General features: G+C 37.5%; 1 protein-coding gene across 1 annotated transcript in view; it reads right to left on the bottom strand.

Moving 5' to 3' along the window:
* Npepps (aminopeptidase puromycin sensitive) overlaps positions 1-14,131 on the bottom strand; it is a 78,187-nt gene that overhangs the window by 38,996 nt on the left and 25,060 nt on the right. The window contains exons 3-4 of the mRNA XM_033763117.1: positions 11,857-11,934; positions 3,437-3,558 (exon numbers count right to left, since the gene is read on the bottom strand). Coding sequence (XP_033619008.1) covers positions 3,437-3,558; positions 11,857-11,934 — 200 coding nt within the window. The remainder of the gene's footprint in view (positions 1-3,436; positions 3,559-11,856; positions 11,935-14,131) is intronic.

Below are 14,131 nucleotides of genomic sequence, written 5' to 3' on the forward strand. Positions count from 1 at the left end.
TCTGCTTGTTCATCTGTTCAATTGGATATTTACTTTCTATTCAGTGGCAAGCAACAAGTGAGGTCCTGATTAGAAACAAAATATAATGCTCGCTTTCATTTTCAGGGAAGCAATTATCCAGGAACTAGGTCTGCTACAAGATCTTAATATGTGAGACTCATTTGCAATTATATTTTCACTTTTAATAAGACATTTCAACCTTTCACATTTACTGTGAATGGCTCTATCAACAAACAGCACAGCAGCTGGGGATTTAGGCTGGTGGCACCACATCTGCCTCACAAGCACAAGGTCCCGAGTTCAATCCTTAGTACAAAACAAACGAACAGCACAGCAGAGTCCACCTGTAAGGATTCAAGCTGGGGGAAAATGATAGGTTGCTCCTCTGGATTTTATTTAAAAAAATAAAAATATTCTCAACCTTTGATGTCTCGTTATCTGGAATGGCAGCGATGGAAATAAACACAGATGCTCTATCAAATGGAGACACGTCATTCATTTAAGGACATTCCACACACCACACGTGAACTGTCATCATCTGACCTACTTACTCAGAGACCTCATTCTTTCTTTGAAAAGAATTAAAACTTAAATTTTGTGGTTCTACAGAGCTACAAAGGAAACGATCTTTCATAAACAAAATAAAAATGGAACAAATGACAAGATTCTGTATTACGAAAAGAAGTAAGAAAACATGCAGAAAAGGAAGCACACATTTCTGGAAAAGAATTTACCTAAGGGGAAAATGTTAGATGGCTGAGTGGATCCCCAAAGAAGTTAAACAAATCATGAATTCTATCATATAAGATATTTCAAAAAGAAAGTAATTGTAAGAAAGGAAATTATAGCACAGAAAATTTTAAATTAGAAGCAGCAACAGTAGAGAAATAAATTTCTACTACAGGAAATTAAATGAGTGCCATGGATAACAAGAATTAAAAGTCTCTAAGCTCATCAAAGGGCACAGTGATGAAACGGACAAAAGCTACATTCGCCAGATGCTGTGGGGCTGAGCCTACTACTCACTGATGTCACTTAAAACAGACACAGCGAAGATGTGAGGAAAACTGCTAAACTGAAGGAAGATCAGAATCTGAAAATCAACAGACATCAAGTGCCACGCAAAACTCACGAAAAGTGAATACATGTCAACCTTTTTTGTAATTGTTCAGGTCAAGAAATAATTTGACAGGCAAGAAGAAAACAAAGCAAAACAAAATAACATGCTACCTACAAAGGAAGAAGAAACATTTTAGTCTGATTCTTGACAAAATGAAATGTGAGAGACTTGGAACCATATTTCTAGACAGGTACAGGGGAAAATTGTCAGCCACTGTACTATTGTTATAGCTGAACAGAATGGGTGTATCACTCACTCACCGTTCCACACAAGCGCTCACACAGCTAAGGGAACTACAGGCTATCTCAGGAAGAGGTGAAGAAAGAACCCATTCTACAAGTGTGGCTGGTGATCTGGTGCAGGGTCTAAGGAAGCAGAGACTCACGCTTGCCCGGGTGCTGCCAGGGAACAAGGTCAAAGCTCGTCTAAAACTGTGATGGGTAAAAAGGACTTAGCAGTCGTCGTGTTAACAGAGGAGACGTCTGGTACTTTGTGGTAGCACGACGACCCTGTTTCTGTCCTTACCTGAATGAAATGATGAGATGTCCTTCTTTTACCTCACTCGTTCACGGCCTCTGAGTAACATGGCCTGAGACTGGAATTCTGTGATACTGTTTATGTTCACCAAGAGAATAACATGGGCTACCTGTGACTGTGTGGACAACTTCCAGATGTCCGAAGTCGCTCTTTTTCTTGATTATCATTAAAACAAAACAAAACAAAAAACCATATACCCAGTAAAACTGGTCATGTATAAAGGCAAATGAGAGATTTTCAGATATGTAAAAGTTTAGAACTATATTACTCATCTATCCTCTCTTAAAAGAACTGTTTGGATGGAGGGGGTGGTAAATGCCTATAATTCTAGCCTTCAGGAGATTGAGACAGGAGGATCTCAAGTTTAAGCTCTGCCTGTGAAGACCTTTCTCAAAAAAAACTACACTCCAGGGGCCAGGGATTTAGCTCAGTGGTGCCACCACCTGCCTTGAAAGTACAAAGTCCTGAGTTTGATCCCAGGTACAAAAAAAACAAAAACAAAAAAACTACATGTACAACAAAGTATTCAAAAAGGTTAGAGACAGGTGGTAGAATCATTCAAACAGAAAAATGAAGCCTGTTAAGGCAAATGGTATTTTAATAAATGTTTTGCTATTTTTTCAAAAATGTTATTTTTAAAACAGAAAATAACAGCCAACCATGATGGTAATATGCCCATAATCCCAGCCCTCTGGGAAGCTGAGGCAGGAGAATCAGAAGTCTGAGATCAATGAGGACAATTTACTGAGACCCTGTCTCAAAGTTAAAAAATACAAAATGGCCAGCAATGCTGCTCAATGCAAAAGCCCTGAGTTTAATCCCCAGTGCCAAAGAAACAAACAGCAAGAATTAAAACAACAACAAAAAACTCAGAAAGGAGCCTAAAATTCGCTCTCTTTTTTTTTTTTACAGGCTTGTTATGTTGCCCAGGCTGGCCTTAACCCCTTAGGCTCAAACAACCCTAACGCCTTTGTCTCTAAGTAGCTGTGATGACTGGAACAAGTCACCGCATCTAGTTAACACAACAATGCTTGAAAGAGAAGATGCACCTCTTAGACAAAAGCTATCTCTCAATAACTTTTTACTATGCTAAGAAGCGGGGGGGGGGGGTATACCAAGTAAAGTCAGATCTAAAATTTCATTTTATGCAAACAAACAATCCAGGAGCATGGGTAGAAAGTTAAGAATGGGCAGCATCAATTGTTTCATTATTCAATTGAAATTTACAGAAACAGATTTAACACGAGCGGCCATTAGCAAATTCAAATTCAAAACAACTTATATAAATACTTGATGAATAAGAAATTTTTGTTTGTTTGTCTTTTGTACCGGGGATTGAACTCTGGCCCTTGTGCTTGTGAGGCAGTCGCTGGAACCACCCAGCTAAATCTCCAGCCCCACGATGAATAAGAATTTTAAAAAGCACTGATACTATACTAAGATACGAAGAAATGCTACTAACCAGTTAATAATGCAGTAGAAAAGCTAGCTGTCAAATATAAAGAGGACTATTTTAATGTACAACTATAGAAGTAATTCGGGTATTCAGATTTTGTCACCTGAATGAGTGCGCATTATACACCTGCGTATACTTCCCCAACCCACACCTCAATGCCCTCCCTTCTATAGAGACAATGGCTGGATATAAAATAAAATCATGACTATTGCTACGGCCAAAGGACACTTAGCCTCAAACAATCAATCATCCCAAACAACAAAGGTGAGTTTTGTCAAACACATGCTGTAGGAATCGCTGTGTCCAGGAATAACAACACCTACCTCGAACTGTGTCACCGCAGCGTAGCGCACCTCTCCAGAAGGGGTGGTGTATTTACTTCTATAGAAACCTTTCATTTTGTCATTCAGCTCTCCAACAAAATCTATCTTTAAGGTTCCTGTGCCTGTGATTGAAGATAGATTAAAAACCCCTTTTATTGCAATGTTCAATAGTTACCAAAAACATGTCCTCAAGAAACTACGTTCAGGTGGCTCTTTACAATGCTCAAACCCTCCCTTCCTTCCTTCCCCAAACACTCGTCCTGGCACTGGAGAGAATACTCCATTTATAAGGTAAACGGCAAACTCGTCCTAAAATAACTTCAAGTCATGTTTAGGGTGACTGCTTTAAAGTTCTTTAATTTTATTAACTTGGTTTCAGATTACCAGTACATGAAGGTAAGAACAGGAAAGGAAATATTTATTATTAAATGCCAGACACATGCTATTGAGCACGGGGCTTTTTAGATATTTATGACTATTTATAAAATCCCCATTTTTTTCAGATGAGAAAACTGAGGCTGAAAGGATAAGTACCTGCCAAAGGTCATACAATTAGTAAGCAACAAGAATAGGATAAAAAGTTTTAACCTGGGCTGGGGATTTAGCTCAGTGGTGCCACTGCCTGCCTGCATTGCAAGTGCAACGGAGTTGGATCTCCAGTACCAAAAAGAAAAAAAGTTTTAACCCAATTTCATGTTCTCTACCAGTCACTATGTGGGTTGGTTTTCAGGAACTTTGTGGATCACTGAAGATAAATGCTATCCAGGCAATGCAAATGGAGCACCGACTGCATACTTTTATAAGGGAATCAGTGGAAGACCACTGATTTCAACAGCAGAAGGGCGTAAAAAACTCTGACACCTCAATCATGTGAACACACTGATATTAAAGAAATAATATCAATAAATTAAATCCAAATAAATTCAATCTAAACATATATTCTTTGTTTTGTTGTTACCAGGGATCCAATTCTGGACCTTGCACTTGTGAGGCAGGCGGTGGAATCACTGAGCTAAATCTCGGTCCCTAAACATATATGCTAATATTGTATAATAGCAAAACCCGTTTGGACAAAATCTGAGTTTCTATGAATATATGTACATATGTATGCTTTTGTTTTATTTTTGCAGTCCTAGGGGTCAAACTCAGGGGCCCTCTACTACTGAGCTACATCCCCAGTCCTTTTTTATTTTTATTTTGAGATGGTCTCAATACACTGTCCAGGTAGACTCAAACTTGCTGTCTGTCTCTGCCTCCCTCGGTGCTAGGATTATAGGTGAGCACCATCATGCCCAGCATTGCACAACTTTAATAACAGAAAAAGACAATCACTATCTAGCAGACATCTGTAAATTTAGATGCATGGCAAAACTATAATCCCATTCCACATGCTGTATTATAAATCAAATCACAGAAACACTCAGAAAAATGCTGATGTTGTAATTTCAAAGTGCCTGTTTTATAACAAGATCTAGCACATGGAAGTCTAACAAATAAAAGATAAGGTGTGATTGTAAAGTAATTAACTAATTACATCAAGCTTTTATATTCTAAAGTTCCAAGCTGTCATTCTGGAATGTTGAAGAAAAATGACTTTTTTTTTTTTTTTTTTTTTTTTTTGAGACTGGGTTTTCCTGGTGTTGAGACTTCAGGCTGCTCTTGAACTCACAGTGATATTCCTGCCTCAGCCTCCCAAGTGCTGGGATTACAGGCGTGCGCCACCACTCCCAGCTCAAAAAAAACGACACTTTAAATTGGTCAAAATGTTCCAGGCTTTCTTTCCTAAGCTATTTTTTTTTTGGGGGGGGGATGATCTTATGTCAAATCTTCATCTTCTAAAGCTAAATTTGCTTTTTGAAAAAGTCCAAAATGAAAAGGAGTACAAGTCGACAGAGTAAATGAAGGGTAAAGTGGCTTTTATACAAAAGCAAAGCATATTCATGAAGGAATTAATGTGCCTTTTTTCTTATGTGCCTCCAACTGGTTCTAAAAGTCATTTAAGTGAAAATTTCAGACCTCTGCAGCAAAGTCATCCCTACAGAAAGTGCTACATTCTTATAGTAATCACACTAAAATAACATCAATGACTCGAGCTTCATGAATACATTATCTATGATGGTCATTATTTTTACATTTATGAATATCTGAAGTGATAATGAAAAATTTTTGGGGGGGTGCTGGAGATGAATCCAGGGCATCACATATATTCCAAACAGGCCCTTTACCTACCACTGAGCTACACCCTGGCACCAAGAATACTTTTTTTTTTTTTAAAAAGACAGGGTCTTGCTGTGTAATTCAGGTTGGCCTTGACCTCACAAGGATTCTCCTGCCTCTGCCTCCTAAACACTGGGATGACAGGCGTGCACCACCACACCTAACTACCAGTGAATATTTTGTACTTTACAAGAATGACAGATTACTGGAATAGTAAACATGAATACAGTAATCTATAAGAATTCTAAACCATTAATACTAGATAAACAACATACAATATAGAATTTAAGTAAAAATAATTAAGAATTTCTTTTTCTATTTCTTTAGGAATTCACTAAATTTTTTTTTAGGATTTCACTCAATTTTTAAAACAGCAGATCTATTCATATTAATAAATTTTGCAAGACATATTTACTGGATTCTAAAACCCCACTTATCTTTAATAAGAATTTGTTTGATGGAATTTTGTCATAATCCCAAAAATGGAATAGCTAGTATATTTTCACGAAGTCATCTGTTAAGATTTTTCAAAACGTTAACTCATTTCAAGGTAAATCCTTCAACTTTTCCTATTTGGAACAAATGTGGCTTTTAAACTCATAACTAAATAAGAAAGGCTGCTTACACTTTTACTCGGTTTTAAATCTCCAAGTCCATCAAACCATAACAAGATATTGACAGTGACCACTTCCAAAAAGTGGCATACTAAATAAAATACAAAGTATTGGAAAGGCTTATTACCTGAAATTCAAACAAAACACAAGTTAAAGTTTTCAAAAATCATAAATAAATTTAGTGTCACATTATACAATACTAATTACAGAATATTACTGTTAATATAGTAGAATTTTAGGATAGGCAGGAGCAAAAGGACTTTTTGGCAAATTTCACTTAGCAAATTTATAACATATTTATACCATAATGAGCTGATTTCCAGTTGGTCTAATTCTATACCTATTCGCACACACAATTTACACTGCTTCCTCAAATTAGTACCTTATTTCATTATCCAATGTATTTATCTGTTTAAGTGGTAAAGTTTTTATAACATAATGAGCTCATTTATAATTAGACAACTTAAAAAAAGGGACATCCACCAAAAGCCTTACATGTTTAAAGTTCAGGAGAGTATAACTGTTGTAAAACCAGAAGTAGATCTTTAATATTTTAACAAAAAAAGAAAGAAATTTAATGAGCTTACAAAAGGCAATAAAAGGCAAATGAAATTATACAAAAAGTGAGTAAAGTCTTTGCCTTTATGTCACCACTTCTTATATTATCCCATTTTTCACTTTAAAATGCTAAGAATGACTACTTTTTCTCCACATAAATACCACTCTACAGACCCCTAAACACTGAGTCTGAGGTTGTCAGACCCTACACGCTTATGACAGCTTCTCCACCATTCTAGAATGGTGCCATTTCCAGAGAAATCAGCCGACTGTTAAGTCTGATGGAGCTGAACACAGAGATTGCTAAAGTCATCATCACACATGCAGTATCCCCTCCTGCAATGTGCTAAAATTTCATTTTTTTTTTTTTTTAAACCAGTACTAGGGATTAAAGTCAGGGCACTGAGCTATATCTCCAGCCCATTTTTAAATTTTAAGACAGGGTTCTCGGCCAAACTGGCAAGGCTGGGTTTCAACTTGCAATTCTTCTGCCTCAGCCTCCCAAACAGCTGCGATTACACGAATACACCACCATACCCAGCTAGAACTCTTTTTTGGGGGGTGGCGGGTAGCAGGGATTGAACTCAAGAATTTGTGCTTGGGCCAGGGATTTAACTCAGTGGTTCCACTGCCTGCCTCTCAAGCACAAGTTTGGTATCTGGTTCCAAAAAAAAAGAACTTGTGCTTGTGAGGTAGGTGCAGCGCCATTGCGCTACATCCCCGGCCCTAGAACTTCATTTTTTTAACATTTAGTTTTTTCTTTCCAATTGACACATAACAATTGTACATATTCATGAATTAAAAGCTTCACTGTCACAGCAAAAAATGGGTAACTCTGACCCTAAGAACTTGGTCAAATGTGAAGACAAATGACTATTAAACAGGTTTAATATATTCAATATAGTCACACTTACAGGATTTTCTTTACTTAACATCTATCAGTTATTTGTTATATTAGCTAAAAGATGTTCACAAAAATAGTTAAAACTATGCTGAATTGTAGTATAGTAATAGTTGCAACCTTTCCTGACTTGATCCTGCTCTTATTTCAAATCATTTCACCACTGATCAAGTCTGGGCTGGGGACGGGATTCTGGCAGAGACACCTGCTTAGCAGGTACAAGGCCCTGGGTTCAACCCCCAGCACAGGAGGTGGAGGGGGGGGAGAGACAGGGAGAGAAGAATGATGCAGTTGTTATTAAAGTGATAATAAATGATCTCATATATAAGTATATATACACACAAATATATCACACACTCAAGGGAAAAAGAAAGGTGCAAATTTATATACGGCAGGATAATGTTTACATTTTAAAAGTGCACACATAAATGTGAAAATGGTATCTTTTTTTAAGGATACACAGGAAACTGCTCTTGAGTAGAACTGAGAAATGAAGACAGGATAGACCGGCAAACACATTTTTGCAATACATTTGAATTTCAAACTAATTACCTGTATGCTGTTGCCAAATATTTAATTTTTAAAATAAAATGTATAATGTGGTTAGAAATACAGACTTTTCATTTAAAATGCTTGGCTTTAAATCCTAGCTCTGTCACGCACTAGCTGAGAGACTTTGTACTAATTATTAAGTTATTTAAACATTTGTGCCTTGGATTCTTTAGCTATAAAACAGTTCATAGACTCTCACAGGGCTGTTGAGAGAATTAAGTAAATTATTAGCATTATGAGTTTCTCTTGAAAAGGTGAGGCTAGAACCAAGCTTACACCCTCTGGCCTCAGTCTCAGATGTGTGCCACTTTACCTGTTTGTTTTGTTTTGTGTTTTTGAGGCAGTCTCGCTATGTAGTTCAGGCTGGCCTCGAATTCAGAGTAATACTCCTGCCTCAGTCTTCTATGCTGGGATCACAGGTGTGCGCCACCACAGAAGTTTTTCATGATTTTATTTTGTAACCATGCTGGGGACTAAACTCAGGACCTATTTTCTTCATGCTACCTGCTTTTCTTGTATAACTCTGAATCTGATACTTAGCTAATTAATTTCCAGTCTTCCTAAACTAAATATCATCTTTGTATATTTTATCTAAATCCCTCATGTGGTAATTTCCTTACTCACTTCTAAGTATTTTATTTTTTGTTTTATTTGAGACAAGGTCCCCCTACAGTGCTCAGACTGGCCTGGGCTAGGTGACCCTCCTACCTCAGGCTCCCAAGCAGCTGGCGGCAGAGCATGTACCACTATGCCAGCTTTTGCTAATTTTTAAAACAAGTCTTTTTTTGACGCATTATTCATGCAAATTACATGAGAAAGGGTTTTTTAATTTTTTGATAACTAATTTCAAATCATTTCAGTGTGAACACAGAATGTAGCCTGTGATTATATTAATTTAAACCTTTTAAAAATTTTAATTTTAGTCTTATCAAAGTAATCGTTCATAAATTAAAGCTCATGGAAGCCAGGTGTGGTGATGCACGCCTGGAATCTCAACTACTTGGAAAGCTGAGGTAGGAGGAGTCCACATTCCAGTCCAGCCTGGGCAATTTAGCCAGACCATGTCTCAAAATAAAAAAAGAATATAGCTTAGCACGCCCCAGATTCAGTCTCCTCCAGCAACACAAAACAAAACCCAAATACCACTACGTGGAGGCTTATGTATATAAGATGCTGGACTTGCCAAATCAGGACCTTGTGCTTGGGAGGCAGGCAGCAGAACCACTGAGCTAAATTCCCAGCCCAGAAGCAAGCGATTTTAACGCTGATTTCTAAATACTAGTTTATTCAGTGTAACTATTCAGTTTTCTGTTTCAGACATTATTTTTCTCTTTACCAGAGAAGCTAGTCCTTCCCTCCATCTCATATCTTATACACACAATTAAATTTCCTATCCACCTTGCAAATCTGAAAATTTAGTTATTTCACTCCCATACATATTCATAGCTTGGCTAAACACAGAATTCTAGTTTGGAAATCAGACTCACTTAGTATACTGATGCAATAGCTTTCTTAAGGTCTGGTTTCCACTGTTCCTACCAGAGTCTAGTGCTATTCTGACTCCTGAACTTTGAAGGCAGTATGTCAGCCTTCCTTTCTTCTGCTCTACCCCAAAAAAGAAACTCTCAAAAGCCTCAACTTATTCCAAAAGTTTAAAATTTCCTCTGGTGAGGTACTTTTATGTTTTTTGTTGTGGGTGTTTTGAGACAGGGTCTCACTATGTAGTTCATTCAGGCTGACCTTGAACTCACTATGTAGCCTGGGCCGGCTTTGAATTTGCTGCGATTCTCCTGCCTCGGCCTCCCAAGTGCTGGGATTACAGGCGTGTGCCCCACATCTGGCTATTTTTAAGATTTTATTGAGTTGGTTTCTCTCAGTGATGTACCTCTGCAAACTAAAGACTCCTGCCTCATCAGTTCAAACAAATTCCTTATTTTGTATCTTTACTAAATTCCTGTTCCCATTTTCTCTGTCCTCTCACTAAGTGATGTTGGTGTTTTGCTTTATTGTTGCCATTGTTTTGGGTTTTTTTGGAAATAGGCTCACTAAGTCACCCAAGCTGGCCTCGAATTTGCAATCTTCTGCCTCAGCCTCCCAGAATGCAGGATTGCAGGCATGTGCCATCATGCCTGGTGGTCAAAAGTCTTGCTAGATAGACTGGTGCTCAAATCTTGTTTTTTTGTTTCCATTTCTTTATTTTCCTACTGTTTGGGAGATTCCCTGATTTCATTTTCCAAACTCCTTTTTTTTTTGGCACCAGGGATTGAACTCAGGACCTTGCATTTGTAAGGAAAGTGGCAGCACCACTGAGCTAAATCCCCGGCCCCTATTAAATCTTCTTCTAAAAGTACTTTTACATGGAGATAATAAGAGTCTCGGTATAAAAATTTTATAAACCAGACAACAGGTACAAACAAGAATAAAAATCACCAATTACGTCAACACTCAAACATAACCCAGACATCATTTTATTTGTACCATTTTAGAGACATGATCCATTGACCTGAATGTGTACCTTTATAATGTGATTTTCAATTTTATTTCATACTGAGTACTTTATAGTGTTAAAAATTCACAAACTTTTACCACTAAATACATTTTATTGATATGTCAAAATTAGTTTAACTATGCCCTCAGTGCTGGATAAATATATTCTGATTTTTTACCACCATACAGAATGTCTTGGGACATTTCTGGGGAGAAAGCATCTCCTATGCTATGACGGCTCCTTAGAATACATTGTTATTAGCAGAACTGTGGAGTCAAAAGCCATGAATATATTTAGGCTCTTGATATATACTGCTTGTCCAAAAAGTGACACGGATTTACACTCCTACTAGTAATATCACAGCAGCTGTATGGTTGGAAATTTCTTTTTTTAACCTCAGCTTATATGACAAGCAAAACTTTGCTTAGTAGTAGCTGCCATTTTGTTATTTCCATTACTAGGAAGCTGAATCTTTTTACAATCTTAATAGTTATTTGTATTTTCTTCTTTATGAATTACCTATTCCTTTTTAATTGCTAATCTATCAAATTCTTAGGTCTTTGCCAATTGATTTGCATATAATTTCTTCTATCTTAAGCTCAATTTTCTATTTCCTTATGATTTTTTTATAGCTAACAGTAGTAACATGTCAATAAATCTTCCCCTTCTGTGCCCTCACTAACATACTGCTTAGCTAACCTCTGGCTGTACATCAAAACCATGTGTGAAATATTCACCTTAGAGATTTGGCTTCAAATAATAGAAGATGAAGCTAGATAAACCTGAAACAAAAAAAATGTATTATATTCTACACTACAGTGATCCTTAGTTTTTGTTCTGGTTTGTTTCTTTCTTTGCTTGTGGAGAATAAAAAGTGACAGGACGTAGAGACCTGGTTTTCCATAACCCATAATTCTTAGAGAAAATTCTGATGCTGCAAATGTTGCAATGAACCATTTTTATTTAAATGGTTCTTTCTTAAAACTTAATCTGCTAATAACAGTAAGAGCAGAAAGGTATACAATAAATATCCTTGGAAGAAGTAAGATGCCATTATTTATCATGGGTTTTACACAAGCCACACTCTTACCTGTTTGGAGAGTGCTAGGAAAAGACAAGGTGACTTTTTCATCTTCATTCTGATAATTAAACCCCGTGGCATGTATTTCTAGAAAAGGAAAAAAAAATTACTTCATAAATCTCATTCGATTGAGGAGACCAAATCTAGATTGCAACCAATAACACTTTCCACAGTAAAATCTCTAATACAAAATATTCATCTAGTAAATCAAGTTGCTATTAACCAGAGTGTTGTTTCAAATTAACCTATTTTAGGCCCATGGCCTAAGTATGCTCCTTAAATATAATTACATTCTTCTTTCTTTCGAACCCAGGGCCTTTGCATTGAGTCGAATCCTCAATCCTTACAAAAATTCCTCATTTTGCAACAGAGTCTAGTTAGGTTGCAAAGTTGCTAATGCTGGGCATGAACTTGGGATCCTCCTGCCTCAGCCTCCCACGGGGCTGGGATTACTATGCCCTGTCTTGGTCACTCTCTAGGTTGCAGTCTTACTCATGAACATTTGATGTGGTAAACTGCCAAGACTCTGATGTTAATGATTTTGATGGTGATGAAAGTTCTGTCCCTACAAGACAGATGATAATTCAAACTAAGGCACAAATAACGTGCATGTTAGGTACAATTCTCTGTTGTTAAACTTTACAGAAATGAGATGAAAACACACGTGGATTAAATTAAGACGTTAATGACCAGGACTCTTCCAGGAGTATGAAGAGACTGTCTCCACCCCAGCCCAAAACAGGGCCTCACTATGTGGCCCAGGCTGGACTTGAACTTGCAACCATCCTCCTGCCTCAGCCTCCTGAGTGGTGGATGACAGGCATGAGCCACCACATCCAGCGAGAGAGAGACTGCTTCTTTGACTGCTACTTTAGGGTGCTTAGTTGAAACGTTAAGGAAAAAATCATGGAGACCAAGTTCAAACCACATACAGCAGGCCAGTCATGAAGGTGCCCTTAACAAGCATGTGAACAGACCCTTGGCACCAATAACTACCAGGCCAAGCAGGACCACACTCTACCTCACACCTACCAGAACGACTATTCCCAAAGCTGCTAGGGAAGATGTTCCTCAAAAGGTTAGGCAAAGTTGGGCCAGTGATTTAACTCAGCTGCACCGCGCCGGCCTCACAAGCACAAGGTCCTGAGTTCAAACCCCAGTACCAAAAACAATAATAATAGTAATAATAATAATAATAATAATAATAATAATAATAATAAAAGGTTAAACAGAGTTACCCTGTGACTCAGCAACTCTACATCTAACAGAAATGAAAACTCCGTCCACATAAAACCTGTACTTACATGTTCGCAGTGGCATTATCTATAATAGCTCCAAAGTGGGCTTGTGATACCCAAATGTCCAACTGATGAACAGGTAAAATGGGGTATATCCATGAAATTGAATATCACCCTTTTTTTGTAATTGAATCTTATATAACAATAAAAAGAAATGAAATGGTGATATGTACTACAACATTAGTGAATTTTCAAACTACTGTACCTACTTAAAGAAGTCAGATACAAAAGGCTACACAATCATGCAAAATGTCCAGAATAGGTAAATCAAGAGACAGAAATTAGGTCAGTGGTTACCTAGGAGTGGGAGGTTGAGGGGAAATATACGGACTGCTAACAGGTATTTTCTTTACAGAGTTATGAAAATGTTCTAAAAGCTTCTAGTTCTGCAGATCACCATACAGCTCTGTGAATATACTACCCACTGAACTGTGCACTTTAAACAGATGAACTGTACACTATGTGAATTATAGCTCAATAGAATTTCAAATGTTTACAGCATTACTATGGTTTACACATTTCTATAAAGCCAACACCCCAAAAAAAATTTTGTCTTGTTTTCTTTTCTTGAGACAGAGTCTCGCCATTAGTCCAGACTGGCCTTGAACTCAGGCGATTCTCCTGCCTCAGCCTCCCGAGTGCTGGGATGACAGACATGGGCCACCACACCTGGCTTATTTACTTATTTATTTATTTATTTTGGTACCTGAGGATCGAACTCTGGACCTTGTGCTTGCAAACCAGGCGGAGGCACCGCTGAGCTAAATCCCCAACCCCCACCCAGCTTTCTTAAAGCCAAAATTTTTACAATGTTTTTTAACTCTCTGAGCCCCTATTTCCATATCTATACAATTAAAATCATATCATTACCTACTTCCTAATTATTTGTTTTGCTTTCTTTATTAAATAAACTCAAGACCAGGGGTTTTCCTAAATACAAGTTTTCTACATACATCTGTGTGCCCTTATGATCTGGGCATCTTGGT

The sequence above is a fragment of the Fukomys damarensis genome, unplaced genomic scaffold (genome assembly GCF_012274545.1).
Source record: "Fukomys damarensis isolate Sample0158 unplaced genomic scaffold, DMR_v1.0_HiC HiC_scaffold_13, whole genome shotgun sequence".
Taxonomy (NCBI): Eukaryota; Metazoa; Chordata; class Mammalia; order Rodentia; family Bathyergidae; genus Fukomys; species Fukomys damarensis.